Source organism: Brassica napus, chromosome C7 (genome assembly GCF_020379485.1).
Source record: "Brassica napus cultivar Da-Ae chromosome C7, Da-Ae, whole genome shotgun sequence".
NCBI classification, from domain to species: Eukaryota; Viridiplantae; Streptophyta; class Magnoliopsida; order Brassicales; family Brassicaceae; genus Brassica; species Brassica napus.
Window position 1 is genome coordinate 46693492 of NC_063450.1, and position 27909 is coordinate 46721400.

At 35.6% G+C, this 27909-nt stretch overlaps 7 protein-coding genes and 1 pseudogene across 8 annotated transcripts; 4 read left to right on the forward strand and 4 right to left on the reverse strand.

The window, feature by feature from the left end:
- Nucleotides 1–4057: 4057 nt before the first annotated feature.
- On the reverse strand, nucleotides 4058–6882 carry LOC106408373 (annotated as a pseudogene).
- Nucleotides 6883–6969: 87 nt separating this feature from the next.
- On the forward strand, nucleotides 6970–8519 carry LOC106408374 (outer envelope pore protein 16-2, chloroplastic-like; the record flags this gene model as incomplete). The annotated part of the gene is made up of 7 exons (XM_013849161.2): nucleotides 6970–7068; nucleotides 7131–7182; nucleotides 7257–7319; nucleotides 7454–7482; nucleotides 7696–7729; nucleotides 8075–8145; nucleotides 8222–8519. Coding segments are annotated over 7 exons (495 nt in total), but the record flags the coding sequence as incomplete, so codon positions are not given.
- Nucleotides 8520–9701: 1182 nt separating this feature from the next.
- On the forward strand, nucleotides 9702–10783 carry LOC106410241 (transcription factor bHLH147-like). The gene is made up of 2 exons (XM_013850726.3): nucleotides 9702–9852; nucleotides 9936–10783. The coding sequence occupies exon 2, from the start codon at nucleotides 9944–9946 to the stop codon at nucleotides 10613–10615; it is 672 nt and encodes a 223-aa protein (XP_013706180.2). The 5' UTR covers nucleotides 9702–9852; nucleotides 9936–9943; the 3' UTR covers nucleotides 10616–10783.
- A 493-nt stretch (nucleotides 10784–11276) lies between these two features.
- On the reverse strand, nucleotides 11277–16277 carry LOC106408375. The gene is made up of 16 exons (XM_048762872.1): nucleotides 15970–16277; nucleotides 15616–15810; nucleotides 15329–15403; nucleotides 14937–15104; nucleotides 14517–14680; nucleotides 13929–14147; nucleotides 13719–13845; nucleotides 13313–13501; nucleotides 13099–13185; nucleotides 12858–13015; nucleotides 12606–12725; nucleotides 12288–12513; nucleotides 12142–12201; nucleotides 11860–12033; nucleotides 11672–11781; nucleotides 11277–11580 (listed from the first exon to the last, which is right to left on the reverse strand). Exons 1-16 carry the CDS (start codon nucleotides 16183–16185, stop codon nucleotides 11406–11408), a joined length of 2463 nt encoding a protein of 820 aa, XP_048618829.1. The 5' UTR covers nucleotides 16186–16277; the 3' UTR covers nucleotides 11277–11405.
- A 176-nt stretch (nucleotides 16278–16453) lies between these two features.
- Nucleotides 16454–18041, forward strand: LOC106410239 (probable cysteine protease RD19C). Its single transcript, XM_013850724.3, has 4 exons — nucleotides 16454–16942; nucleotides 17101–17220; nucleotides 17286–17532; nucleotides 17611–18041. Exons 1-4 carry the CDS (start codon nucleotides 16490–16492, stop codon nucleotides 17889–17891), a joined length of 1101 nt encoding a protein of 366 aa, XP_013706178.2. The 5' UTR covers nucleotides 16454–16489; the 3' UTR covers nucleotides 17892–18041.
- Nucleotides 17801–18520, reverse strand: BNAC07G33550D (S-protein homolog 2). The gene has a single exon (XM_013888395.3). It carries the CDS (start codon nucleotides 18518–18520, stop codon nucleotides 18047–18049), a length of 474 nt encoding a protein of 157 aa, XP_013743849.2. The 3' UTR covers nucleotides 17801–18046.
- Nucleotides 18521–18541: 21 nt separating this feature from the next.
- On the reverse strand, nucleotides 18542–20066 carry LOC106410240 (probable enoyl-CoA hydratase 1, peroxisomal). Its single transcript, XM_013850725.3, has 3 exons — nucleotides 19371–20066; nucleotides 18958–19240; nucleotides 18542–18861 (listed from the first exon to the last, which is right to left on the reverse strand). The coding sequence occupies exons 1-3, from the start codon at nucleotides 19760–19762 to the stop codon at nucleotides 18757–18759; spliced, it is 780 nt and encodes a 259-aa protein (XP_013706179.2). The 5' UTR covers nucleotides 19763–20066; the 3' UTR covers nucleotides 18542–18756.
- A 4677-nt stretch (nucleotides 20067–24743) lies between these two features.
- Nucleotides 24744–27875, forward strand: LOC106408377 (GDSL esterase/lipase At4g16230-like). Of its 2 annotated transcripts, none has more exons than XM_048762874.1 (5): nucleotides 24744–25141; nucleotides 25696–25826; nucleotides 25906–26151; nucleotides 26224–26479; nucleotides 26576–27875. In XM_048762874.1, the coding sequence occupies exons 1-5, from the start codon at nucleotides 24904–24906 to the stop codon at nucleotides 26809–26811; spliced, it is 1107 nt and encodes a 368-aa protein (XP_048618831.1). In that variant the 5' UTR covers nucleotides 24744–24903; the 3' UTR covers nucleotides 26812–27875. The 2 variants fall into 2 exon arrangements, with proteins under 2 accessions (XP_048618831.1, XP_048618832.1); XM_048762875.1 differs by having other exon boundaries at nucleotides 25021–25137.
- Nucleotides 27876–27909: the final 34 nt, after the last annotated feature.

Genomic DNA, 27909 nt, shown 5'->3' on the forward strand with positions numbered 1-27909 from the left:
AGTAACAATTCTGTGAAATAAATATTAATGGAGGGTGACGTACATTAACGGTTTATAAGTTGAGGGTTTATAATGTTGAAAACTTAGTTGAGGAATTTTTTTACGATTCAAAAATAGTTGAGAGGTTTTATCACTAAAAGTCATTAAATATTTTAAATATTTATTATCATCTATACATTATTTTAGATTGATTTATAAGCCTTTAAAACTAATTTATAAATGTTAGTACATTAATTTATATATCCTAAATTAATAATTTTCGACGCTACTTACAACTTAATATAACTTTAAAATATTAAATTATTTGATATTTGGCAATAGTGATATAGGAAAATTTTTGTGTTTATAGCGTCATTGTCAAACATCAAATAATTTAAAGTTTCTAAGTTATATTAAGTCTTAAGTAGTTTTGAGGATAATTCCTCCATGAAGTCAATTTTTCTATTTAGAATATGACACATTTTTTCCTATTTTCATAATTTTCGTCATCCGGCTCATAATCCCCCTACCCCCAAAAACAATGCATGATTATTTATTTTATTTTCATTGATTTCTGAACCAGTACGTTATATTTTTTTCTTCTTGATCAATAAAATAATATATTTGATATATTATTCTTTATTTATTGTATTACTTTATGTTTCAGTGGTATCACGAATAATGTTAGATTATTTTTGGGTACCCATTATTTTATCCTAACAAGTAGCAGAAATTGTAAAAATTTATAAAATCATTGTGAAACCGTATTAATCATATGTAAAAATATTAAAATATTTATGAAGGTTTAGAAATTGATTATAAAGCAATATATAAAAATTTATAAATTAGTTTTAAAGGCTTATATCAATCTAAAACAATCTACAAATGGTAATAAAGATTTTAAGACAGTTAATGACTTTTAGTGATAAAACTCTTCAACTATTTTTGAATCGTAAAAAAACCTCTCAACTAAGCTTTCAATATTATAAACCCTCAACTTATAAATCATTAACGTTTGTCACCCTCCGTCACAGTTTTTTAGACGGAGGGTAACATGCATTAACATAATTAAAGTTGAGGGTTTATTTCACATGATTTTTAGTTGAAGGTTTTTTTTACGATTCATTTTTAGTTGAGGGGTTTAATCACTAAAAACCCTAGTAAAAACATAGAACATTTAACTAGTTAGATAACCCGAATGAGTATTTTGTGTCAACGTATGACATAAAATAATTTTTTTTTAGAATATAGATTTTAAAAATATGAAACATCAGATTTATGTGGGCCTGCATTTCTGCGGGCTTATATATGTTCTTAACAATTTTCTATTAATGTTAATTTGTATATTTATACTAATTTATTTAATTAGATATAAATATTAAATTCTTTTCTGTATGTTTTTGGGGGTTTTAACCAAATCTTAATTGCTTGTTATATGGACTTATTTTTCTTTTTTATACACGATTCTTCTATATGGAAGTTGAATGATTTGCTTGATTGAATCCAAATTTAACAGTTTTTTAAATGTTGAAGAGCGATTACATTTGTCTAATTTTAACATTTTTGGCTCAAGTACCATAATTTTAGAGTTTTTTTTGTTTATTTAGTGTCCTAAATAAAGGTAGATGCAAAATATTTAAAAAAGTTCTAGAGTTTATTTTGGGCGGTTCAAGTGAAATCATACTCATCTCATGTTATTAAAAATACGAAGAAATACATATTTTTGGACACATATAACTATGTAGAGATCTCTGACAAAAATTCAATAATACATATCACCGGTGATTTTTTAAGACTGATTTAAAGAAATATGATACTTGATTTGCATATCCAAACCACAATGTGCATGTTAAACATGTATCATTACACATTAAATATTCAAATCATTATGTTATAAAAATTAAATGATATAAAATTAAATTAAACGCCTCATAAAATCTACATTGTGTCACAAATAGTTAATTTTAATAAAATCTACATTGTGTCACAAATAGTTAATTTTAATTTAATTGAAGATCTTCTAAAGGTCAAACATTCAAAACTTCACCAATAGTGTCTAAAACTCAAAACATTAGAACAAAGAACCAATGAACATACATAATATAAACATGACACATCAATAAAAACAAAAAAAAATGATATAAAAAACTCACGGACTAAAAGTTTCTTTTCATATTGACGTTCTAATATTTTTTTTTTAATTCCTTGAAATAACTATTTGCCAACTTTTTTGGGAGATCATCACAAGAAGAGATTTTGGTTGTTCTATAGAGTTTTATCTTAAAAGGTAAAGGATTCATTCTATATTATGTGGTATAGTCACCGATAGTGAAACTACTCATTAAAAAAATCCCTTTGATCAAAATTCCTTCATGAAAAATTACCTGAAATTATGGAGAATATCATCGGTAAATATCTGAATTTATAGTCACAAAATAAAACGAAATCATCTATCATGACGTTTCTTCAAATTATATAATTTATATACATGATTAGAACCATTGTTTTGAGAATGTTTAAGTGATCTTTTATGTTTCAAAATATTCATCTTTTTCTTTTTTGTAAGTTTGCCATTAGTATGTTTCTTATTACGATTTGTAATCGAGCATTAAGCTTGTATCGCTGGAGTATAAGCATAAAAAGTTTTTATAGTGATAACTAAAAATATTAAATTACATACACCAGTTAAAACCTGAGATTTTTTTCTTTTTAACTACTCACCTATAAACTAAAAGTAATAAATTACATACACCTATAAAAGGTTGGGACTTGTTCTATTGTAACCATTAAAAATGTTATCTTTTTGGGACTGATGAGCTAATGTTAACAAAATACAAAACAATATATAACTTACGAAACCATGAACAATATAACTCTTTTTAACATATAAAAGCTGATATTTTTTTGTAAAATAATAAATAAGATAATATCAAATGTTTATGTAGATCATACATCGTAGTTATCATAAATGCTTTTCTTTTGTAAAATATTATCTATTTCATTATTAAAAGAAATTAGTTAAATTTAAAGTTTTGATAGAATTTTTTAATCTTTTTTAATTAATATATTAAGATAATCACTAAAATTGTTCATTAAAACTAATAGTTCTATAATTTATTTATTAAAATTAATGACACATACTAAAATTATGGAAAATGTGACAAATCAACAAAATTACTTCTTAAATAATAGTATAGATTTGTAAAATATTATATATTTCATTATTAAAAGAAAATTAGTTACATTTAAAGTTTTGATAGAATTTTTTAATCTCTATTAATTAATAAATTAAGATAATCACTAAAAATTTTCATTAAAACTAATAATTCTATAATTTATTTATTAAAATTAATGACACATCCTAAAATTATGGAGAATGTGACAAATCAGCAAAATCACTTCTTAAATAATAGTATAGATACTGTTTCTAATCATTTTTATTTTTGAAAATTTAAATATTTATAAAATATTTTTTCTACTGAAAAGGCAAGACATGTCTAAGTTGACAAAAAAAAGTAGAAAAGGTTTACTGGGATAACTTTTTTTTTTTTTTTTTTTTGTAACTTACTGGTGTAATTAAGTTTTCAATCTCTTAAACAGTTGGGCGTATGTGATGAAGTCAGTCCAGGCAAAAGAGGTGCCTGTCTGACCATCTTTTTGAGCTTACTCTGGAAAATAGGCTAACGGAGTGGCTTTGGGAGAAAGTGATTGAAAACCGCAAACAGAAAGGAGTATGACTCTTAAAGGCCTTGGATTGATCCACCTCTGTACTGTCCTTGGATACGATACACTTGGTCGATCCTTCTCTTCTCTTTGACAAATATAGCGTTGGATTCCCTTGATAAGCATGGTTGGACCGCTCTTCATTGGGCAGCACACTATGAAAGGTAAATATAACTTGCACTTTTTTTGTAATAAGATTGGCTCTTCTGTCTGCCAGGCCAAGGCCTAACTTGGTGAATGGTGACCCTCATAAAACGGCTAGAGAAATCAGTGGTTGGAGTACAGGCCATGTTCCGGTCCAATAAGGCTCAGCAAGATTACAGAAGGATGAAACTGGCTCATGAAGAAGATCAGGTGAGATTACTTTTGCTTCTTTCTTTTTTTTTATTAACTCAATGCAAATATCTAATCCAAAGATATGCTAGTAAAGATTAAAACACAATATTACATACAAAGTATTGGTGATTAATGTATGTATAAATATATATAACATGTGACAGCTGGAGTATGATGGGATGAAAGAGCTTGATCAAATAGCCACAGTGAGCTGGTGTGGGGGCTGTAAATCATGAGTTTATACGTGAAATCCAGAGTATGCGTAGCGAGATGTCGCTAAAGTGCAGATGTCTTCCTAACACAAAACTTTTGTTACAGGCTGACCTTGAGTTCTTGTTCATACAGCAGCTTTTACACTTTGTGCCGTTGTTGAAGCTGGACTTTCAACCTGAAAGTGAGATAAACAAGAGTTTGGCTACATGTAAACGAGATTCGGAAATTCCTATGACTGAGAGAATTGCAAATCAAGATTCTTGTATTTATTTACCTTGGCTGCTTTAAACAGTTCGTCTACGACTTCAGAAAGAGTTGGATGTGCATGTACCGCAAGTTTTATGTCCTGCACCATCATCAAAATAAAGCCGGAGAAATCTCACAATCTATATAGCCCAATGATCAAATCAGGAACATTGTTGGGTTGCAGAAATAAAGATTCCCCGTACCTGGCTGAATGCGAGTTCCTAAAGCGATGGCGTTGGAAGCTTCATGGATAAGATCAGCTGCGTGCAATCCAAAGATATGAACTCCTAAGATTTCACCATTGTCAGGTCTGTATATCATCTGTTGCACATACGAGAGCGTGTTTAGATCTCTTCTCAGTCACTCGAGGACTAATAAACAACTTTCTTTATCTATTTAGATCTTTCTCTTAACCTTAGCGAGTCCTTCTCCTTCGTTTTCGGCTAGGGCAGTAGGGCCTTTGTGTTCGCCTTGAAACTTGTCTTTGGCAATACTTACTTTAAATCCCTCTTTCTCTGCTTTCTCTCTCGCTTGAGGCTGAGAAATTTCGAAATTATTTAAAGATCATAAAGGGTTACAGTTAACCTGTTTAAAGACAGCAGTCCACTAAAGGTGTCTAGAGTTAGAGTTACCTCTGTCAATCCCACCATGCTGATTTCAGGATGAGTAAAACAAGCAGCAGGGATGCTAAGATGATTAAGCACATGATCTCTACCTGTGACTTGCTCCACCACTAAGCCAACACAAGTAGATGCACAGAGTTTAATTAAAAAAAAAGGAAAAGACTGTTTCGTGGAATATTGATACTCAATTTACCAGAAATTCCTTGGGCACTAGCTGCATGAGCAAGCATCAGTTTACCATTAGCATCACCGATGCGGTACAAGTGTGGAACCTATCAACCAAAAGTGACTCCGGTGTAAGAACTGATGGTAACTCATAAGGTGTATCATGTATGAAAATAACACTAACCAGCTTTCCATTTCCGTCGATCACACGCATTCGCTCATCAACTGGTATAAAACCTCTCTGCGTCGCTACATTGATCTGTGTGGAAAAACAGAGCGGTCAGGGTTATTTCTTTCACAACCATATAAACTCAGAGAACCAAAAGTGAAAGATTTTTCATAAGAGGGTGTCGTTTATTATCATCTTACGTTTTCCAGAGTCCAGACCAAGACCATTTTGGTGAATGGAGCTCTTCCTGTAGCGATAAGAGCCGCGTCCACTCAGCAGATTCTTAAAAGCTCTTTAATGCGACATTTTGTTTACCTCCAGAGTATCCTTGGGTTCCTTGGTTTTGGCATCAATCAGCTCAATCATCACCGGTCTTCCATCTTTTGCTGGAGTGATCTGTATAGAAGAGTTAAAAACAAATAAAAATCTGCAGAATAACCAAATAATATCTAGAATCCAAGAGATAAAAAGGGCTTCTACTTTGCTTGCAAAGACTCCAGTATGATAGTCAATCTTTCTTGGATTAATCAGAACCCTTTGAGCCAGCCAGCTTACTGATCTCAGGATCAAATCCAGGCATTAGCTGATCCAGCGCCTCAATAAATGTTACCTGCAGAAAAAATGTTGGTGACTTCCTGGAGTTCTGTTGAATCACAAACCTTTTAGTAAACAAAAAATAGCCTTTTGCTGATACTGAGAGAAATGAAAACTTTACTGAAAGTAACAAACAAACAAACACCACTTGGTCATATTCTAATGCAAAACGAACAAGTGCCTTCATTGAGTTGGTAAGATTATTCCTAATTTTGGTAGCCAGGTTACTCGCATGATCAGCCACACCTTTGACGGTCATAACCCGCAGCTGAAACCTGTTATAGAATCAGAGCCAAAATACTTGCTTCACAATCAATCAAAAATCAAAACTTTGAAGCATCTACAATCAATATATCTATCAGTTTCATAGTACCTGGAGACCAAAGGAGTTCAAGTGATGTTGGTTGTGAAGCTCCCTCATCCTACCACTAACAGCAAGGAGAGCTTTGGAAGGCACACATCCTCTGTTCACGCAAGTCCCTCCCACACACATCTCCTTCTATGATTGCAGTTTTGAGTCCCTACCCCCAATTAAACAAACATTATCTATTACACAAAGTACCACTACCAATCTCAGTTAGAATCGAAGAAAGAAAGCAAAACCTTCTCCACGGCGTGCAATGCAGCTCCGTGTCCGCCAGCTCCAGCTCCGATGATGACCAAATCATAATCGAAAGGAGCTCCATTGCCTGCAGCGGCGGAGTGACGGAGTTGACAACTCTTTACTAACTCCGGTGAGAGGTAGACGGAGACGGAGATATCAAAGATGTGACACGTGGCACGTTTATCGTCATTATAACAGAGATTCCCGGTTTGTATCTCTAGGCCCAATGGGCTTTTTTATCTATCAATTCAACTGAAGTTCGTTAGTCGTAACATTGTCTTTAGGAAGAAGAGACACGTTAACAAGATGAAAGGTGAACAGATCATAGGTCAGACTCCGACACGTGTGGGGGAAGCAGAGCACGTGTCAAAGGAGTTCTCAACGGCATCGCCGACTCCTTCGTCAAAGCCGCAGGGGTAAGTTCTATTATATTTCATCTATGTGTAGATATATAGTTTAAATGGGATTCATTATGAAGGTTGGAGCTTTACAAGCTGTGTCCAGGGAAGCTTATTTCACGGTGGTTGATGGTAAAACGCCTGCTACTTTCTTCATATTCAAATATATGTAAGTCAACCAACTTCATTTTGATTCATATATTCAGGGGCAGGGTCCGACTCCAGCGAGAATAACGGAAGCAACAAACTTAGGTTCCCTAATCTTAGAGGTCTGTTAGTTATATCATGCAGTTACAGTTACAAATATGTGACGTATTTGATTTATGATATTAAGATGTATAAGTCTGATTTTGTATTATGATTCACGTTACGTTGTTAATAGTATTTGTTGTTGCATTTTCAGGGGAAAGCAGCAAATCTCTGGAAGCATTGGTGAGTTTTAATTACAAATGGTCGCTAATATTGTGTATGCATGTGTATGCATATTATGATCATGTCTTGTATGCATGTGCAAGCAACAAAGTTTGGTAAATAAAAATTTTGGTCTTGAGCTTTTTGTATGAGACTCTTTTTTTTTTTTTTTTTTTTGAATAAAGGGCTTTTAGCTTTTTGTATGAGACTTATTAACTAATAATTGGTCTTTAGGTGAAGAATACAGGAAAAGAATCTCTCCAATGGGGTGAGTATATTCATTTATTTATGCCAATTCAACTTTTGTAATTTAACCTTTATTATATTCTTAGGCCATGATTATCCCTAAACCGTTTTTTTGGGTTTCTTATTTTTTTTTTTTTTCTTGATTTAAAAAAAAAAATTTTAAAAGGTATCCAACCGTGGGCTCCCACGTGTCAGTGGGGCCCGCAAACAGTACCAGAAACAGCAAAACTTCGATCCTTCTTTGGCTACTTCTGTGACCGATTTTATCTTTTTGGTGGGGCCACCATCGTTACTTTTCTTAGAATCTTCACCCTAGAAACCGCGATGTTGATGCTGTTAAGGGTCGGGATGTTAATTGATATGGCAGGCCTAGCAGCTGGATTATATTCGGGTATAACTTATGGTATGAAGGAGGCTCGCGGAGGCACACATGATTGGGTGAGTTTATCAACATTGTATTGTTAATTAATGTGATTCCTTAAATAATCTGTAACCATACACATATATATTGCAGAGGAACAGCGTGGTGGCTGGAGCATTGACAGGAGCGGCTATGGCTGTGACGACCTCGGAGAGGACAAGCCATGACCAAGTGGTTCAGTCTGCTCTTACAGGAGCAGCCATTTCCGCCGCTGCTAATCTCCTCTCCAGCGTTTTCTAAATGTTTTTCATTAGAGGGCTTTATATGTGTTATGGCAGCTTAGCATAAAATAAGTCTCTCTTGTCTTTTTTAAGAAAATTCTCTGTGGGTCTGTTACGGCTAGGCTTTATCTGAAACTCTGAAACAACAAATCACATTTCCTTCCCTTCAATTCTTCCTTTGGCTCTAACTGCTTCAGAAAAGTTAGTTGACGTCTTTTGGTTCAAAAAAAATATATAAACCTTATCTTATTTGGATAAAACGTGGGACCTGTGGCACTGAATCCAGACAAGAAAAAAATGTTAAGCTTACACCCGTGAGGTTGCGTCAGATATTTTTCTTGGAAGCTATTTACTCGTTTATTTAAAGTATCGAATAACAAAATGGCGGTTCTAAGAAGATGAACATTAGTGATCGTTAATTAGAGAAATATTAAAAACCCTATATGAGTGTATCACATTTTTCTCCTAAAGTAGATCATAAATCATAATTTAAAAAGAAAATCATCTATGTATAGCAGTTCAATGGTGGATGGTTTTGTAAGACCTAAACCTAAAAACGATTTTAAACACGCACTAGTTTAAAGATGTTACGCATATTTGGTTTGAAAGGTCCTTGAATTTTGGTATAAAGGCGTACGTTGTGATTAGACGGGTTGGTGGGTAACTTAAAAGAAGAAAATCATTAGACGAATGGTTTTCCGTAGCAAAAATCGTAAGAGGAGCAAATGTTGTGCGTTTGTAGAGAAGCATCACTCCAAAAATGGCGAAGAGTCCTAAACGTTAGCACCACCAAAGATTTAAGATTTGTACACCCGGGCAAAGCCATATTCAGTTAGCCTTTTTGGGATGAAATATACATGTCCAGTTAGTCTTATTTATCTAGAGCTGGTAGGTCTGCTCGTAAAACCACGCGACAACTGAAATAGAGATGCCAAATTCAAGTTTAAGCAGCAATGGGAAGAAGATTTATATCTGTTCTTATCTCTGATCCAAAAAGATGATGGACTTCCATCAGACACTTATTGGAAAAAGGACAGAGATTATGAGTGTAGTCCATTATTATGAGACATTTTTTCAAGTTTAAGAGGGAGTTAAGGTTGATGGGATTGCCAATTGTACGAAAAGAAAAGCAGAACCAGTCTAAAGCAGATAATCTATAGCACAGACGTGTGAACACCTAGATGCGTAATAACTTTACTTTCAGACAAGAAAAAAGAAAGAAGTAAAAACATACCGACAACGACATAATTAAGCAAGTAGAATTTAGGTGGATTTTCTTGTTTAATATTTGTATTAAAAGTAGTAATTAAGTTAAGTCAATCAACATTAATGATGATATAAATATAGATATTTTTTTAATATGGAGAGTGGAGATCACATGGAGGAAGATAATATAAAAGATGGAATTCCATTAACCTTTCCTTGCTCAAAAAGGATTCCTCAACCTCCACAGACTCCTCTTTCTTTTGACGTCTCACCTTCTTTCACCTCAACTCGCCACATGTAACGTCCATTGCTTTTAATCATCTCCTAATCTCTACTAATCTCCTCTCCCTAATCTCATTTCTTGTTTCGTTGATTTCCAGGAGTTGACATGGAGTCGATTTCCACGACGAGGAGCTCCGGTTATGATCAATCCCGACGTAAGCGTAAGAAAAAACCGCCTTCGCTACCATCGTCGTCGGTGCAGAAATGGAGATCGGAGAAGCAACAGCAGATCTACTCTACCAATATCATTCAGTCTCTCAGGGAACTCCGGATTAGCGCCGCCGCGTCGGATCCTTCTGCGAAGCCGGCTCCTCCTCGTGGCGGAGGTAGAGCAGTACGCGATGCAGCTTATCGGTCCCTGGCGGTTACGGCGAGAGGTAGGACGCTGTGGAGCCGAGCTATACTGTCTAAAGCTGTGAAAGTGAAACTCAAGTTCAGGAAACAGAACCGGTCGAGAAATTCGAATCCTCCGACTACGATGGTGTCGATAACCGGGAATAACCGGTTAAGGAAGAAGAGAGCAACGGTTTTGAGGCTGAAGACGAAGGGTTTGCCAGCTGTACAGAGGAGAGTGAAGTTGCTGAGCCGGTTAATTCCGGGTTGTCGGAAACAGCCGTTACCGGTGGTTTTAGAAGAAACAACTGATTATATTGTTGCGATGGAGATGCAGATTCGTGCTTTGAATGCTATTATCTCCGCCGTTGGCTCCAGCTCGGCGCCGCGGCCACCAACGCCGGAGATAGGTCGTGATGGTGAAGAGACACACATGCTCGGTTAGCTTGGCCCCAGCTGTCTTTTTGTATCTTTCCTGTTTTTAATACTTTTTTATTTGATCATATTATCTGTTTTATTTTTAAAATTTACTTTTTGAAGCTTTGATTTGTTGTGTTTAAGAAGTACTGTGAGATATTATTATTGAAAGTTTGAAACTGAAAGTCTTTCTATTTTTGATTATGTACTTATGTTACAAGTTTGTGTTATAGTTGTTAAGACATACGGTTTATTTATCTTCCAAGCTGCTTCAACGAACAACCGACACATGATTACATGAAGTGAAGGTTGGGACTTCAATAGTTGTCCTCCGAAAGCTTTGGTGGTTCGAACAGTTCAAATATCTTTTTCTATCTTTTTATTACGTTTTCTACTCTGTAAAATATGGTTGCGAGCATTCAAGAGATATATATTCTAATAAGTTCATGCAACTTGTAACACAATTAACTGTGTAACACAATCAAGACGCGAGCATGATAACCAGAAAGAATCGTGTTTCTTTGGATTACAGTCTCCAAAGAATTCATAGTATGGTTAATAGTTATGTGAAATGAATCTGTACTAATCAATGTCAGATTTAGGATTATGTCTATGTGGCCAAACCCTTGTTTCTTTGCTGGTCACTTCCGAACAAGGGATTTAGCTTTAGTAATATCAGTTTGTACTAGTGTGCAAAAGAGGGTGTGCTACTTTGTTACTGCTTCCAAAACAAATATGTCAACTAACTTGTAGTCACATAGATTCAACAAGAAACACTCTGTTACAAAATCTATGACCCTCAATAGCAAGAAAAGAGGTCAACGAGAAGGAGGAGAAGAGAAGAAGATGACAAGGAAGTACACAAGAAAACCAGCAATAAGTATTCCTCCGTACACCAACGTTTGATAAGACTTGACTCCAACCGTGTATTTGTACTCTATCGTACAGCATCTCATGTTCTCCCTTTCTGTTTCCAGTACATGTTCTACGTACCTGCAACCAGTGTTTTTTTTGGGTTTATATTACATTTTATTTGCTCGTAAGAAGAAAAGAAGAATGTTTTTTTATACAAGAAGAGACTTACTGTTGTGTAAACATGGTGGTCTGGAGAATCTCTGAGCTGTTGAGATGAGCATTGTATAGTTTGTGGTCGTATAGCAAAGATGAGAGATCCACCAGTTGCTCCTCAACCGTCTGTTGTCATAAAACATTAACAAACACACAAAAAGAGTGTAACAAAACCATCCATCTGATGTTTTTCTATTCACTTACGTCTAGATATTTCTCTAATCTTTCGACTAGCTCGTGTGGGAAAGGCTCAGGCAATGTGGTTGTCTTTTTGTAGAATTTCTCCACCCATAGCTCCGTTCTTGTTTTGTTCTTTTTGTCTTTCACTGGCTCTCCAAGTGGAGTCTTGAGGTATTCAGATGCAAAGTTTTGTACTGCCTGTTTCACATGAAAACAACAACAACAACCACAACTGATGAGTTTTCTGCGGAGGAAACTACAAATCTCTTCTTTTTCTTTTACAAGTTGACGTTGCAGTTGGCTTACCTCTGATGTTTCACGTATTTTGTGCAGAGCAGAATCAACCCGAGCATAAATAGTATTCCTCTGCGGATTAAAGATACCATATGTCACGAGATTCATTAGGAGTTCAATGGTATTTTGCTTTCAGAAATCAGAATGATTGGACTCACCAGTGCAACATCTTGAAGCATCTGACTCATCTGAGAGACGTTTGAGAAGGGTCCAAATGGGTGACAACCGGCTGCCCAAAGCCAGTTGGTGACAGGCCTTTCATGCGCATGAGAGGTCTTTTCATATGGTGCACTTACACCGCCTAAAGCAGATGCTATACCTGCAAGTATATGACGCTGTACTTGTGATGGAACAGCGTGCTGTCTCTCTGTTTCAGAAACATAACTGCAGAAACAAGAAATCAGAACCGATTTAGATGACCAGAGTAGCACGATTCTCATTGCTTTTGTACTTTCTTGTTTTTGCGTTTTGCTCACCTCAAAGGTATTTTCTCGTTTAGATGCTGAAGCACAATGACTACATCATTACTCGCCCACACGAGGCTCTCATCTTCCATCATGAGTTTTGGGTCCACATCAGCTAATGAGAGGATAAACCTAAATACAGAGTACATATTTAGATCAGTTGCTGTTTTGGTTCAGAGTGGGATACAAATAATTAAGTTATTGGATCTTGCTTGGCCAGTGTAATGAATAGACCGATCAGCTGGTGTATGTAAATTAACTCACACTGGAATAACTCTTGTTCCGTAAGTCCGGTAGAGATCGCCTTTTTTCTTAACGGCCTTCTTTTTCTTTCCCTTCTGAAGTTTCGAGCTATAAGATGACCAGAGAGGCTTGTGCTTTACTATGGAATCACTCGAACCTTCAGATTCATCTTCCCAGCTCTGAGTACAAACATACAGAATCTTTGTCATGAACGAAACAAAACTTGCGAAACAATTTTTGCATCTTAAGTCATGAGTTTTACCTGGCGGAGGAAGTATTTATTAGAGAGCCCAGGGTCAGACACATCGAGTAAACCAGCAGCTAGAACATCAGTAGACCTTTCCATCTCCTGCAATGGTTAATACGAATCACGAGACAGCTGGATGGAATAGTAAAGGCAGGTTAAGAACCAATTTTTTTCTCTGGTAGCCCAACATTCACGAGCTTAATCTATATTGGAAACTATTGCAACTCACTTCTTTGAGGATAGCACCATCTAGGTATGTTTTGGTATGCACATGGAATCTTCCGTCCTTCTTAGTTTCCTGAAGAGAATGCCCACGCATGGCTTTTGAGACAGCAATAGCTAATTTCTCATGGCGATGTAATGGATGAGCCCCTCCAACGATCACTACTTCTTGCCCCTCATGAATCATTTTCTTTACCTGCGAAGACTCGGGATCAGTTAGCATGTGAAAATCTACAGAGTCAAATCCTTGTGCGTAGGAGAACTGTACGGGTGTTAACTTTCTTATAGCAGTAAAACTTGCCTAACATGTCTATTAACTAATCATAATGACTCACAGGGATGGAAAACACCATTCAAGTATAAGAACCACCATTATTTCACGCACATCATTCATTTAACCCAAAAAGTCTTACCTCAGATTCTATCTCTTCAATATTTATGCTGTAGTTTTGTCCTCTTTCCATGATATTATATCGATTGTGGTTCTGGAGCACAATGATAGGCACCAGCACTCTAGTTGCTAGATCAACCGTCTCAAACCTGATCAGTGATCACATTCAGAATGAATCATCTAGGCATAATTTTCATGGCTAGAAGTAAGAACGTCTTGCGTATCAATTTACCTGACATCAGGGGCTAAGACGTGCTCAATTGTAGTAGCTACTAACGAAGCTAGCTGACCGGAAAAGATATCGTGTGTAGACTGATGACCAGCAGGGCTAACGTTTCCAGGAAGCACAATGTTTCGTATCCTTGGCAATGTTCTGGGACTAACACTTCCCTCTTCAGTTTCAATCTTCCCATATGTACAAGGCCCGGCAGACAAATCTATGACAACATATCTAACAAGAAGAGAAATAAAGCATAGAACAATTAGGCGATTACTACAATAGTCTAATTACCAAAGTGAAATGAAGTAATAATAAGTTGATTCTTGTTGGTAATCATCTAAAAGTTTTTCCATATCTTTCTGGCTATCAATAATCAACACAAGGGACAAAAATATCACACATGTTTTCTTATTCATAATTTGATGATACCTAGATAGATGTAATGCTTTCAGAATAGGGTAGTAAAATTTTGCTGTATCACATCTATGGCACAATCATATCACTCATAGGAACAACAAAGAGATGCCAAGAAAGAACCCACTAAATACCTTTATCCATATCTTACCGCAACAAGGAGATAAAAAACAAAGATGAGTTTACCTGCCTGATCCAAGCCAAACTTGGGATGCTCCTCCACCATTGTATCTGTATCTATAAATATAATCTGCCTCTTGTTTCTCCTTGTCTGCATCACTAAGCTCTGGTAGCTTTGCAAACATCAAGCTGTCTAGATCAATCTCTGTATTTCGAGGATCCATTCTTACCTGAATAGTGAGTAAAGAAAATAAAAGGGGCAATTAAAGAAAAATCCAACAGTATACAATCAATTACCGATAAATGCAAACATGACAAGAATAAAGCATCTTCAAGAACACAGAGAAAGATGAGGGTTATAAACCTAAGACGATATCAAACTCTTCCAAATAATACACATAAAAAAAGAAGAACAGGCAAAGCATTAAGACACTGTGCATACCATATGCGAGATTTAAGAAGTACGAAGAGTGCTGAAAGCCATACCTTATCAAAATTCACTACAAATATGGCACTTGGTATGGGTTTATCGGCGGTTCCTGCTGATCCAGCTCCCACATCCATATCAAATATGTAAGAGTAAAGCCGGTTAAACGCAGACTCAACTTTTGTTGCCTCTACGTCATAGGCTGGTAAGAGTCTTCCAAAGTCAACCTAAATGAAAAAAAAAAAAATCATCTTGGTGACATTGACACAAGTCAGCCTAAATGAAAAAAACTAAAATTTATCAGACTGACATTGACATATACATTAAGGTGTAGATTTCACAGCAAAGAGATTTACAGCTCATCAACATTTCTATATGTGTACATGTGTGTATGTGTATGTGAAACTGCTATGAGAGGGAGTTAAATTTGAGAAGATAGGATCAGAGAAACCTCTAAGGCAGTCCCAGCAGGCACCATGGCTTCTTTCACTGTCTTCTCCAGAGCTATTAATTCAGGTTGCCCAACCTAAACAAGAGAGATAAACAATGAATGTTTGAGTAGTAGATCAATGGGGGCATGAGAAAAAAATTCCAGAACTTGCATAGCTTGGTTTGATAACAATCCAAAACGTGAAAACAAATTATCTAACACATACGATATTTGAAACGGAAAAAAATCAGAAACAACAAACCATACAAAATCGTGACGACTGGCTTAAGCGAGAAATATATACTCACGGGAAACACATTGTAAACGAGTCGATGCTCAATATCAAGCGGCTCCCCCGTCTCTTGGCATGAAGGCCTATGAGTCGAGAAACTAACTTTCAAGAACTCCTCCAGTTTGTGAGGATCCACATCATATCTGTATCCTCCATCCCCATTCATACCTACAAGTACTACATTCACTTCCAAAGGAACCTGAAACGGTACCTGCATAATAAGACGCAGCGAAGCACAATTCACTACCACAACATGATCATACGCTTCATGAGCTAAACGCTTCTAACTGCACTTCCGTGACCTCCTCCACAAAGCCAATTCTAGCTAAAATCCAGACTCACTGACGATGATGATTCACATTAAATTTACCTCGGCACGGGAGTGGAGCATGCGGCGGACATCGGATCGGACGCTCTCTCGTACGTCGAGGAAGGCGCTGTGATGCCAGTGAGCGTGACCCGGCTCGCGGCGGAAAGGTTGCTGAGCCGATTCGGTACGGGAAACGAGTCCGCTTAGAACAGCGAGGAACGCAACGAGCAGGAGAGAAGAAAACGAAGTCGATCGTGAATCCGATCTCAGCTCCATGACTGTAACAGTCACCTCCGAGATTTGGACTGGAGTCGATACTAGTCGCGGAGGAGAGAATTGGAAAATGAATGCTAATTACTATTCTACCCTCAGCTTTTGTTTAAAATTACAATGGAGGAAGATATCGTTTAGCTGACGAAGATATTAAGCCACAAGCAACGTGTCACTTCGCATGTCGTCGCTTTCTCGAGAACTAACAAACAAGACAACTAATTATATCACGCCACGTGTCTTTTATCAGTCCTTTTAAATATAACTCGTAACAGTTTTTCATTCTCTTGTCCGAAAGCAAAATATAAAGATGGATCGTGCGGTTTTCTTTCTCCTCATCGCATCCGCTTTATTAGTCTCCATCTCCGGCGAGGTTGACAAGAGTGTAAATAATCCGATCAGGCAAGTCGTCAAGGAGGAGAACGATGAACAACTCCTCAACTTAGACCACCAGTTCACTCTGTTCAAATCCAAGTACGAGAAGACTTACAAGAATCAGGTCGAGCACGACCATCGCTTCCGTGTCTTCAAAGCTAACGTACGGAGAGCTAGACGCCACCAGCATCTCGATCCCTCCGCCGTCCACGGCGTCACGCAATTCTCAGATGTTACACCGAAGGAGTTCAGCCGCAAGTATCTAGGGCTGAAACGGTGGTTCCGTCTTCCTAACGACACTCAGAAGGCGGCGATCCTTCCGACTAGCGAACTCCAGACGGATTTCGATTGGCGTGAAAAAGGAGCCGTCACTCCCGTTAAAAACCAGGTTCGTGATAAGACCTCAGTGTATATATCTATCAAAAGTTGCCATAAATAGACTCAATAGTTGCCAGAAATAGACAGTTAGCTGTGTACGCTCTGAAAATTTTGAACGTGGAGAGTGAATGATCAAGTATTAAAATGTGTTTTAATTATTTGAAAAAGGGTTTGTGCGGATCATGCTGGTCGTTTAGCGCCACTGGAGCTCTTGAAGGAGCACATTTTCTAGCGACTAAAGAGCTCGTCAGCCTCAGCGAACAGCAGCTCATAGATTGCGACCATACGGTTTGTTCTGTCTAATGATATCCATTGTTGGCTCTTTTGCTCCTAAAGCTGTATTGTTCATGCAGTGTGATCCACAAGAAGCCAATTCATGTGACACTGGTTGCAGAGGAGGACTAATGAACAACGCTTTTGAGTACACTCTCAAAACCGGTGGTCTTATGAAGGAACAAGACTATCCTTATACAGGACGCGACCGTTCTGTTTGCAAGTTCAACAAGACCATGATCGCTGCCAAAGTGTCTAACTTCAGCGTTGTCTCTGCGGATGAAGACCAAATCGCTGCAAATCTAGTCCAGCACGGTCCTCTTGCTAGTAAGTTCTTTTTTTTTTTAAAACGATTTTTTACGTGTACAAATAGAGATCTAACACGTTGTCTTTGCTTCTCAACAGTTGCTATCAATGCATTGTGGATGCAAACTTACATAGCAGGAGTGTCGTGCCCGTATGTATGTTCCAAGAACCAAGACCATGGAGTGCTCTTGGTTGGGTTTGGTTCAGCGGGTTATGCACCACTTCGTCTTGAGGAGAAGCCTTATTGGATCATTAAGAACTCATGGGGATCCATGTGGGGCGAGAAGGGTTACTACAAAATCTGCAGGGGAACTCCTAACATCTGTGGTGTGGACACAATGGTATCTACCGTTGCTGCTGTTAATACAACACCTCAGTAGGACTATTAGGACACTACTGGCCTATACCTGTCCTTGTATATACATGTATCTGTATAATCACTATCAACTGTTATTATTAGTATCTTTGATGAAAGATGATACACCTATTATAAGATGGAATAATATAAGTTATATATTACATAATCAAAACTTGGTCAATACAAGGACTTGTTCCAAGAATAACAAATAGCAAACTGCTTTGTTACATCGTTAAGCCTACAAGGTCCGGTTTGTCTTATCTTCCACACACACTTTTGGCACCAGTTATCGCCGGCGCTCTCTCGGTGGTCTTCATATATGTTGAACGTATACCTTCCATTTGGCAATACAAAACTACAGTAAAACAATGTCCTTCCGAAGAACTGACGATGAAATTTGAACGACCACGATTTACCCGGTTGCAAACTCCGTTTACCAAAGTCATCTTCTTTTGATTTACAGTGATACTTCAACGCTAGTGTGTCACCAAGATCGTTGATGATCTCTACAGTTATTTTTCCGAAAGGATGAAATACAGATCCTGTTGTTGATGGACCGTTTGGAACTGGAACGCTATGTTTGGCGTCAGCATTTGTAGTTATGAACATAGTCAATAAGAAGAGTGACAGGTACCGTTTTGGAATATCCATCTTTTAGCATAGGAGATGGTGTTTTAGCTAACACAAACATTGTTTTATATATAGTAATGTGACGATAATTTCTACCAGATTTATTCAATGACTACAGATTCCTTCTTTTCCAGTTACACACATGTCTTCAACTGAGACAGGAATCTCACCCTACTTTAATTTGATGAGTGTTACACTTCAAAAACAAACAAATATATTATTATTCAAAGAGACAAAGGTATTATGTAAAAGATAACCTATAACTTGGAAGAAGGTTTCTTGGAACCACGTCCAGCTATGAACTCCTGCATCTTCTTGAACTGTTCCTTTGTCATCCCACTGTAGTACGCGTGAGCTCGCTCCTGCGGAGTTTAGTAGATTCCTTAAGTCACGGATTGAACAAAAAGGGACAATGACTCTCGTAGATAGATTGTTAAAAAATGGTAAAAAATATTTACCTTTTCGAGTGTAAGGGCATGACCAAGATCAAGCTTGAGTCCATCATTGATGACGGACTTAATACGCAGAACCATGCCTTGTTCATTCTTGATGATAGCCTCTGCGATTCCTCTGGCTTTCTTCAAAGCTTCTCCTTCTTCAACCACGTGGTTTACAAACCCTAACTTCTCAGCCACGTCAGCTGTCAACGGCATCGACGTTAAAGAAACTTCACGAGCTTTGTTTGCTCCGATGATCCTCGACAGCTTCTGAGACAGTCCCCAAGAAGGGAATATCCCAAACCTTCAAAAAACGAAAACAGAGGATCAAAGAGCCTATTTCCTTAAAACGACGTCGTAAGAGTAAAAAGAAACAAAACAGACTATCAAGAGCCTATTTCAAACGACGTCGTAAGAGTAGAGAGAAAACGAACCTAGCGTGAGTATCCATGAACTTAGCTCCTCTGGACGCGACCAGAATATCGCAGGCCAAGGCGAGCTCGAACCCGGCGGTTATGGCGAAACCGTTAATTGCTCCGATGATCGGTTTTCTCAACCGCTCCATCTGAATTACCGGGTCCGTCTCCGGATCCTTCACGTCTCCCTTGAAAACCGACTCCGCCGCGGTCAAATCGACGCCGGAGCAGAAAGATTTACCGGCTCCGGTGAAAATCACGACCTGGATCGATTCATCGGCGTCCATCTCCTTGAACGCACGCGCGAGATCCACCATCATCGCTCTCGTGAGAGAGTTGAGAGATCTCGGACGGTTGATCGTGATGGTTCCGATCCCGCCTGATTCCTTGTTCACTTGGATGAGATCCATTCTCGAAGATTCCGATCAGTAGGAGCTTTCGCGATTGAATTATGAGCAAAGAAATGGTCAATGAGGAAGAGATGACGAAGAGCCTTGGTTAGTGTGCCATTGTTTTGTCGCTCGTAAACTGCATCCCGTTTCTGTGCTCAAGTAGGACGCTGCGTGTTTGTTTCCTGGAACATGAAAACGGCAAGTTAACATGCGGAAACACAACGAACCCTCTGTAAACCGAGTTGAACCGGTCTGCATGTGCTTTTTATTTTGGGTGGTCGGTTTGCATGTGCTAATCAGCTAAGAAAGTATTTTCTATCGTGATGCGACTATGCGAGTATAATTAAATGTTTAAACAACTCCCTCCATTCATATGTTTGAATTTTTTTTTTCCAATTCTATAAAGATTGATTTTCTAGTTATTTGTTTATTTATTAGTGGTTCCTATTTGAAATTAATTGTAAATATCTAATTCCATCAAGTACTGTTAGGCTATGGCTGGATTTGGCTACAACCCAATAAATGTTAGGATTGACTTCTGATTTTTTTGGACGTTATATTAATAGGTATAAATATTCAAATTACAAAAAAAAATTTACTAATTTTAAGAAATATTTATAGTCCTCTAATCTTAGATCCAACTCTGTTCATAGGTATAATAAAGTTTTGTGGTGAGAGAAAATAATTGAATCTAAGAATAAACATTAAATACTGTTTAATTTGTATAAAAACTCTATAACATCATTCAACTAGAAAAATAAAGATTAATACTAATTAAAAAAATACTTCCTCTGTTTTTTAATATAAGTCGTTTTAGAATTGTGCACATGGATTAAGAAAATCATTAATTTTTTATATTTTCTAAACAAAAACATCATTAATTATTTATCTAACCAGAAATCAATCAATAATAAAATAGAAGGTATATTATCATTGGTCATATAATATTAAATGTTAATAAATTTTACATAGAAAACTGAATATGTCATATAATTTAGAACATAAATTTTTTTCTAAAACGACTTATATTAAAAACGGAGAGAGTATAACCAACATATCATAGTTTTGTTTAGGATTAGACTTCTCCACACGGAAAAGGTGGTGTAAAAACTTCTCCAATGTATTCTTCAATTTTTTCAAATAGCTATATTACACTTTGATTATGTTTTTATTTTGAAATAGAAAATAAATAGTGATTAAAAGTATTATTATTATATATTTTGGAGTAGTTGCTTGGTATTTTATTATAACGTAGAAAATAAAACGAAGATACATTTTTTACTCGAAATTTATTTTAAAGTAAAAAATGAAATATAATTAGATATGCTCGATAAAAAACGATTTCTCAATTATGTTTTCTCCCATGTAGTTCCATTAAGCTCAAGTGAGTTGCTTTAGGGGTTACCTCCATCCGAACCTTTTTATAATACTAGTGGTTTTGATGGAAATTTTTATTACCACCATTTAAAACTAAACGTGTTAGACCAGATACAGCTCGTTCCGGCAATGATTTATTTTAAATGATAAGTTCAATTTTGTAATACTCTGCAAACATTTAGCTATTCAACACTAAATTTATTTCAATCCCCAAAATCACAGCATGACACGGTACTGCTATGATAATGTGACTAATGTCAGTAGAACAAATTAAGATCGCAAAATGCTATGTCTAGCAAGTCAACGGTTCATTGTTACCTCTACAACTGGACATGAGAGTTCAATTGGAGCTTCTTTTACTCAAACACACGTTTTTTCGCGACAATGTCGTGAAGTAATTAATTTTCTCTTATCTTGACAACAAGTTGAGTTAATTCAAACGCAGCCACTTGCTCCAGTTTCTGTACTCTATTAATTACAATTTATATCTTTTAAGGAACATATTGTCTTATCAAGAGACAACATTAACTTCTCACAAGCCTTTTTCTTATCAACTCTCACACGCCTTTTATCCATCGTTTTTTTTTTTTTTTTTGCTAAAAAAAAGATTAAATCCGGTTCTATTAAAGACACAGACCTAACCCCCGGGTGGGAGGTGCAACCCACGGATGGATCCTCTCCCGGGTATTCAAATGGGCCGTAAACATGGACCCATATCCGCGTGGCCACATGTGGAGCTAGTAATTTCGCACTAGAGGAGAATCGATCCCTGGCCTGGACCAACAGGGCAACTCCTCCTCTAGTGGAAACCACTAGGCCACCACGATGTGGTTACCATCCATCCATCCATCGTTTTTCTTCCTTTGTTTATTTCAATAATGTGGTTCGAGTTTGGTGGAAGTTGCATTGAGAGTGCATTATTTAACTTCTCTATTGTCGCAATTTTTTTTTTTAAAAGTCCCCACGTTCTTTTCATTATTAACAGTATGGAATTTATGTATATAGTATACAGTAAGTTAGTAACATGTAAGGTTGATGAAGAAATTTAATGAGTGTTATACTGTATATTTTTTCGAACTTAGATTAAGAAACTCGTGGGGTCGTGTCCGAAAAGAAAATGAACAATGTCAGTGCCTAAAGGAGTTCTACACTTCTGCAAGGATACAAATGGTGTGTAGGCCGGTGCACGGATTAGATATTCGGGGTTTTGAAGGTATTTGTGATTTGCTTCGTATGTCACGAATATCTAATTTTTGATTTGCTTTGCTTCGGAAAAAATGCGGATATTTTTTGCGAATATTTACGAATACTTACGGATATCTCATATGTTTTGATTAATACAAATAATCTTAAAAATTTGATACAAATTTGTTTTGTAAAATATTTTTTGCATGGTATACATGATAAAAATTAAAAGAAGTAGTGAATCTACATAGTTTGTAAATTGGTTGAACTTAGTTAACTATAATAACACAAAACTTAAGAAAAAAATTATAATTGTCATAAATGTGTTCTCTTCCTTTTATGTAATATTTTTATATAAGTAATAATGTGAATAGAATTTATCAAATCATATGTTACAATAATAATTATATAATATAATCAAGATATACATGTATTTATATATTGCCAGATCGGATCAGATATCCATTTCCCAAAATTTTAATATTTGTGATTTGCTTTGATTTTAACGGATATTGATTTTTAGTATTTGCTTTGCTTCGAAAGTTTACGGATATCAAGAATTTTCGGATCGAATCGAAACGAATAACGAATCGAATCAAATTTAACGGATAACATGTCTAGCCCTAATGGTGCGACCGTTTTAGGACCCAATTCCATGTTTGATAATTAAATATCCAATTTATACACATATATGTGAGAAATGTCTTTAAATAATACGAAAATAAAATTTTGTTTCAATAATAGCACTCAGTAAAGAATAAAAATAAAAATATTCTCATATTTATAACTATATGATTAATTAAATATATTAAATCAAAAAATCAAAACATGTAAAAATAAATTATATAATAGATATATTTTAAATTTGAGTTTAAAATTTAGTGATTAATATTTAGGGCTTAGTATTTAGAATTTGAGTTTAGAATTTCATATTTGAATGAATCAGTTTATGATCTGTTTCATTTATATCAATATACTGGATATATCCATGAATTTAATATATCCAAAATCTATTATCTTATCCAATAGAAACATAACGGTATCTCAAATTCTTAGCTTTTGTAGTCATACGCCATCAATATTATTAAAATTAAAATATTTTTTCGTATTGTTTAGATACACGAATAGCAGCAGTATAAATAAAAATTGTTTGGATACATAAATAGCAGTATAAAAAAAAGTATATGTATTTTTAGTAATTTCATTAATATAATTACATTAATTATTTTTCCATATTTTGCTTTGTTTAACAATTTTATTAATTAATTATCTTAACAATACATCACATCATTAATTATATTATTGTAGTAATAATAGTGCAGATTTGCATTTATTAATTAATCAACATTAAATTTGTGCCAATAAAAAAATAAAAACAAATAAAAAAATAACTGGGTTTTGCATATGGTTAAACGTTTGGTTTAGTTTGTTTAACTAAAACTTTATTTTTAATTTTAGTTTAAATTGATGAAAAATTATGTAGTCAAAAACATAATTCAAAAACATATTTTTGTGAATGAAATAATAACTTAAATCAAAATAATAAAAATATATTACATTTATTGTCACTTAATTTTTCACTTCATATAATTAGTTTACTAAATACAAGACTATTTTTATTTCACTTAATTTAGCCAAAACACATAGAAATAATTCTTTGTATTAGTTTATAAAATCAGTTAAGCATGAACATTAGCTATCAGTTTAAGTACAGGTTGTTCTTTTCAGCTATTTTTTTTTTTTTGAAATTGGGCTCTGCTTGAATATTATAAATTTATGTGTGGGTTTTTAGTCGAGTATTTCTAGGTTTGGATAAGTTCGGTTCTGATGTATAGGAACTTAAAAATATCTAAATAACAAATATATATGAACCGAGTTCGGATATTTATACCAAAAATAACCATATTACCCGATTTGGTCCAGGTCTTTTGAATACAATTAGTTATATTACGACACATCTAAAATATATGACACTAATATATGAAAAAAAAATATCAATGTATAAAAATGTAAAAACCAATGTCCTCGCAAGTCTATAGTTAATATTAAACCGGCCAACTTCTTCTGACTCGTGGTATTCTTTTAAAAAAAAAATCTGATAAATTGTGGATATATTTAGGCTTCGAATGTTTACAACCGCCCCGCCCCGCACCGCAGTTAACAGTAACAAAAATCTCTACATATACTATATATCTATACGTTTTTATAAATGTTAAAACCGCACCGCAGTTGAACCGCTTGTCCCGCACCGCTCAAACCACAGTAACCAAAGCACCTTGGTCATTTCCCAAAGCACCTTGCTTTTATAAGCTCTGAATCAAACAGTTATTTGGTTCTGTGCCATCCTCAATAAATGACCCTATTTGTTAATACTATAGTACTCCATATGTGAACCAAAAGGAAAAAAAAAACCTTATATAAACCTTGCTTCTTTAACTTCCATCTATCTTTCTATTTCATACTCACCTCCCTTATTTAAACTTTTTTCATAGAAAATAATAATAGTATCCGTCTTTGGTTCTTCACACAAAGGGTCCCTTTTTTCTAGCTGTTATTTTCACGGGGAAAGTCAATTTAAAACCGAAAACAGATCAGCAATGCCGTTGCTTGTTTATCTTTCGCAAGTTATAGCATTGTCGATCTTGTTCATCCCTGAGGTGTGTCTCGCCGGTAAAAACATTCCGGCAAGTTTTGTGTTCGGAGATTCATTAGTGGATGCCGGAAACAACAACTATTTAACCACATTATCAAAGGCTAACTATGATCCTAATGGGATTGATTTTGGATCGGCTACAGGAAGATTCACCAACGGAAGAACCATCGTCGATATCGTAAGTAAGTAAATTATTTAGTTGTCTTAATAATCTTTTTTTACCTCTTACGAAAAGTATTCTAACACGTCTGCATGCAGAGTGAAAGCCGCAATAATAATTATCGTATTTAATGGCAAAACTCTATACTTTGACCTCTTTATGAAACAAAACAACGTTAAGAAGTTACTATTTAAAACAAAAAATTTGTTCAAATCAACGAACGAAGCTAGTGACGTTTTGTTTGATTTAGAAAATTTTGTTCAAATCAACTTGTATTCAGACTTGAATTCCCGTTTGACGGGTAGTTAAATATAGTACTATTTAAAAAAAAAAAAAAAAACAAAACAACGTTAAGAAGTTAGAACGAATCAAATGTGTTTCGAACTGTTTAATCCGGTTTTATTACATTTATATACATAGACCGGTTATGACACTCTCGCGTGCAACGTTTAAAAATTCTTTACATTTTGGACCTGTTCTTCCAAACCACCAGTCACTGAAATCAAATTCTAGTTAAGTGTTTGCGTTTTAGTTTGATCAAAACAAATACTAAACCGGTAATTTTGAAAACCGCAGTTCAGGCATTAGGTTCCGATGAACTAACTTCACCGAACTTAGCACCCACGACAAGAGGATCCCTCGTTCTCAAAGGCGTAAATTATGCTTCCGGCGGAAGTGGAATTCTTAACTCCACCGGAAAATTATTTGTAAGCACATTTTTAAAAGAATATTATAATTCAAAACATTTTATTTGCAGTTATGGTTACAAACAAAGAATCATTACAGGGCGACCGAATAAATGTGGATGCACAACTAGACAACTTTGCAACCACGAGACAAGACATCATTTCTTGGATCGGTGAATCCGCGGCAGCTAAATTATTCCGGTCAGCAATTTTCTCGGTTACAACCGGTTCTAACGATCTAATCAACAATTATTTCACTCCGGTCGTATCAAATCTTGAACGGAAAGTCGTGCCTCCAGAAGACTTTGTTGATACAATGATCTCAAGATTCAGATTACAGCTCACCGTATGTCTCTTCTCTATGAACTAAACCAATTAAGTGGCTGGCCAAACTAATTACTAGTATATGGTTTTGTAGAGATTGTACCAGTTGGGCGCAAGGAAAATCGTGGTGATTAATGTAGGTCCGGTTGGTTGTATACCTTTTTCGAGAGAGTCTGATCCAACGGCAGGAAATGAATGCTCGGTGGAACCTAATGAAGTGGCACAAATGTATAATCTCCAGCTTAAGACTGTCGTGGATGATTTAAACTCTAATCTACAAGGTTCAAGATTTGTCTACGCAGATGTTTTTCGCATTGTTTATGATATCATCCAAAACTATGGATCTTACGGTGAGTAAATACTTATAATCATTCTCTTAACAATTAATGCTATTCAAAATATTATTTCGAATTTTTAACTTATAGTTTTCATATATTTTTGTGTAGGTTTTGAGAGTGAGAAGGTTCCGTGTTGTTCGTTAGCTGGGAAGGTAGGTGGGCTGATTCCATGTGGACCATCTTCCAAAGTATGTGTGGATCGTTCCAAATACGTATTTTGGGATCCTTACCATCCTACAGAAGCTGCTAACATCATCATCGCCCGGCGTCTCCTCTCCGGCGATACCTCTGATATTTTCCCGATTAATATCCGGCAACTCGCTAACCTTAAGCTAAACACATAAATCTTGAAGATAAAAGCCCATGTAGATGGGGTTGGCCCGGGTAGCTATTGGGGTTTGCATTTTGATCTAGTTAATTTTTTGTTTGTTTTAATATTTTGTCTAATCTCTCAAAGAAATTAGAAGCGCGATTAATGTTGTTGGCTTTCCATTGTTTCACTAAATCTTCTCAGCATCTAAGAGCACCTTTAACGGTTATATACCGTAATAGTTTCTTAAAAAATAAAATTATTACTATTTTATTTGCATGTCCATGCTCAATTTTTTTTTCTGAAAATTAATACTTTAATTTACTGACAACTGTAGAATTTATTCTACATAATATCTAAAGAAACGTAAAAGATTTATCTTTGTTCTCTCTCTTACTTTTTGATTAATTTTATTTTTTAAATGATGAAAATTTGGGAAAGAATTTTAAAGGAGAAATCTCTTAAAATAAACGTAAAAGATATATTTATGGTTAATTTAAAGAGCTTCGATGGATTCATTGAAGTCTTTATTCTGAGCTTATTGCAATATCACTCACTTAGGAAGCAGTTTTCGGTGGATTCACCGGATCTGTTATCGTTTTCATCATCCTCCTTGGTCGAGGATAGAATCTTACAATCATACCTCCATTCTATGAACGGAGATGTTCTTTCGGATTCTTTTCCGAGTTATTGTTTCAGCTTACTCGCCGGTTTGTTTCCTTGCGTAGCGGTCTGTACGGGGCCAGAAAGTGCAATCAAGATTACTTTGGTTTTTCTTGTTGGTGAGGGTTGTCTCTCAACGTCACTTGTGACTAAATCTCAGCTATCCGACTTTGCCGGAAATGCTTTATCGACGCATTAAAGCCATGTCTCGAATTCGCTGTCAACTTCATATGAAGACTTATTATGTTTAATTGCTTTTTTTGTTGTAGTTTATGGTTTGTCTTCAAGAGGATGTTTAATTTCCTCTTGTTATTGTAGTCGTCAAGTTTGAGTTTAATGAAAGTTGTGTTTCAAAAAAAAAAAAAACTAAAGAAATAAAAAATAGGGAGAATTGCCAAGTGTGACTCAAAACTTGGAGTCAAACCCAAAACAATACCCCAATTTGGGTCAAAGGCAAAAGTAACCTAAA

Excerpts from the sequence above, each read along its gene's own strand:
- LOC106410241 (XM_013850726.3), top strand. The coding sequence starts at position 9,944 with ATGGAGTCGATTTCCACGACGAGGAGCTCCGGTTATGATCAATCCCGA.
- LOC106408375 (XM_048762872.1), bottom strand. The coding sequence starts at position 16,185 with ATGGAGCTGAGATCGGATTCACGATCGACTTCGTTTTCTTCTCTCCTG. Across the intron at positions 15,105-15,328 it reads CTGCTGGGACTGCCTTAGAG|GTTGACTTTGGAAGACTCTT; the intron begins GTTTCTCTGATC and ends TTTTTCATTTAG. Across the intron at positions 13,016-13,098 it reads ATAAATACTTCCTCCGCCAG|AGCTGGGAAGATGAATCTGA; the intron begins GTAAAACTCATG and ends GTTTGTACTCAG.
- LOC106410239 (XM_013850724.3), top strand. The coding sequence starts at position 16,490 with ATGGATCGTGCGGTTTTCTTTCTCCTCATCGCATCCGCTTTATTAGTC. Across the intron at positions 16,943-17,100 it reads TCACTCCCGTTAAAAACCAG|GGTTTGTGCGGATCATGCTG; the intron begins GTTCGTGATAAG and ends TATTTGAAAAAG. Across the intron at positions 17,221-17,285 it reads TCATAGATTGCGACCATACG|TGTGATCCACAAGAAGCCAA; the intron begins GTTTGTTCTGTC and ends TTGTTCATGCAG.
- BNAC07G33550D (XM_013888395.3), bottom strand. The coding sequence starts at position 18,520 with ATGGATATTCCAAAACGGTACCTGTCACTCTTCTTATTGACTATGTTC.
- LOC106410240 (XM_013850725.3), bottom strand. The coding sequence starts at position 19,762 with ATGGATCTCATCCAAGTGAACAAGGAATCAGGCGGGATCGGAACCATC. Across the intron at positions 19,241-19,370 it reads TTCATGGATACTCACGCTAG|GTTTGGGATATTCCCTTCTT; the intron begins GTTCGTTTTCTC and ends CGTTTTTTGAAG. Across the intron at positions 18,862-18,957 it reads ATGCCCTTACACTCGAAAAG|GAGCGAGCTCACGCGTACTA; the intron begins GTAAATATTTTT and ends TAAACTCCGCAG.
- LOC106408377 (XM_048762874.1), top strand. The coding sequence starts at position 24,904 with ATGCCGTTGCTTGTTTATCTTTCGCAAGTTATAGCATTGTCGATCTTG. Across the intron at positions 26,152-26,223 it reads GATTCAGATTACAGCTCACC|AGATTGTACCAGTTGGGCGC; the intron begins GTATGTCTCTTC and ends ATGGTTTTGTAG. Across the intron at positions 26,480-26,575 it reads CCAAAACTATGGATCTTACG|GTTTTGAGAGTGAGAAGGTT; the intron begins GTGAGTAAATAC and ends ATTTTTGTGTAG.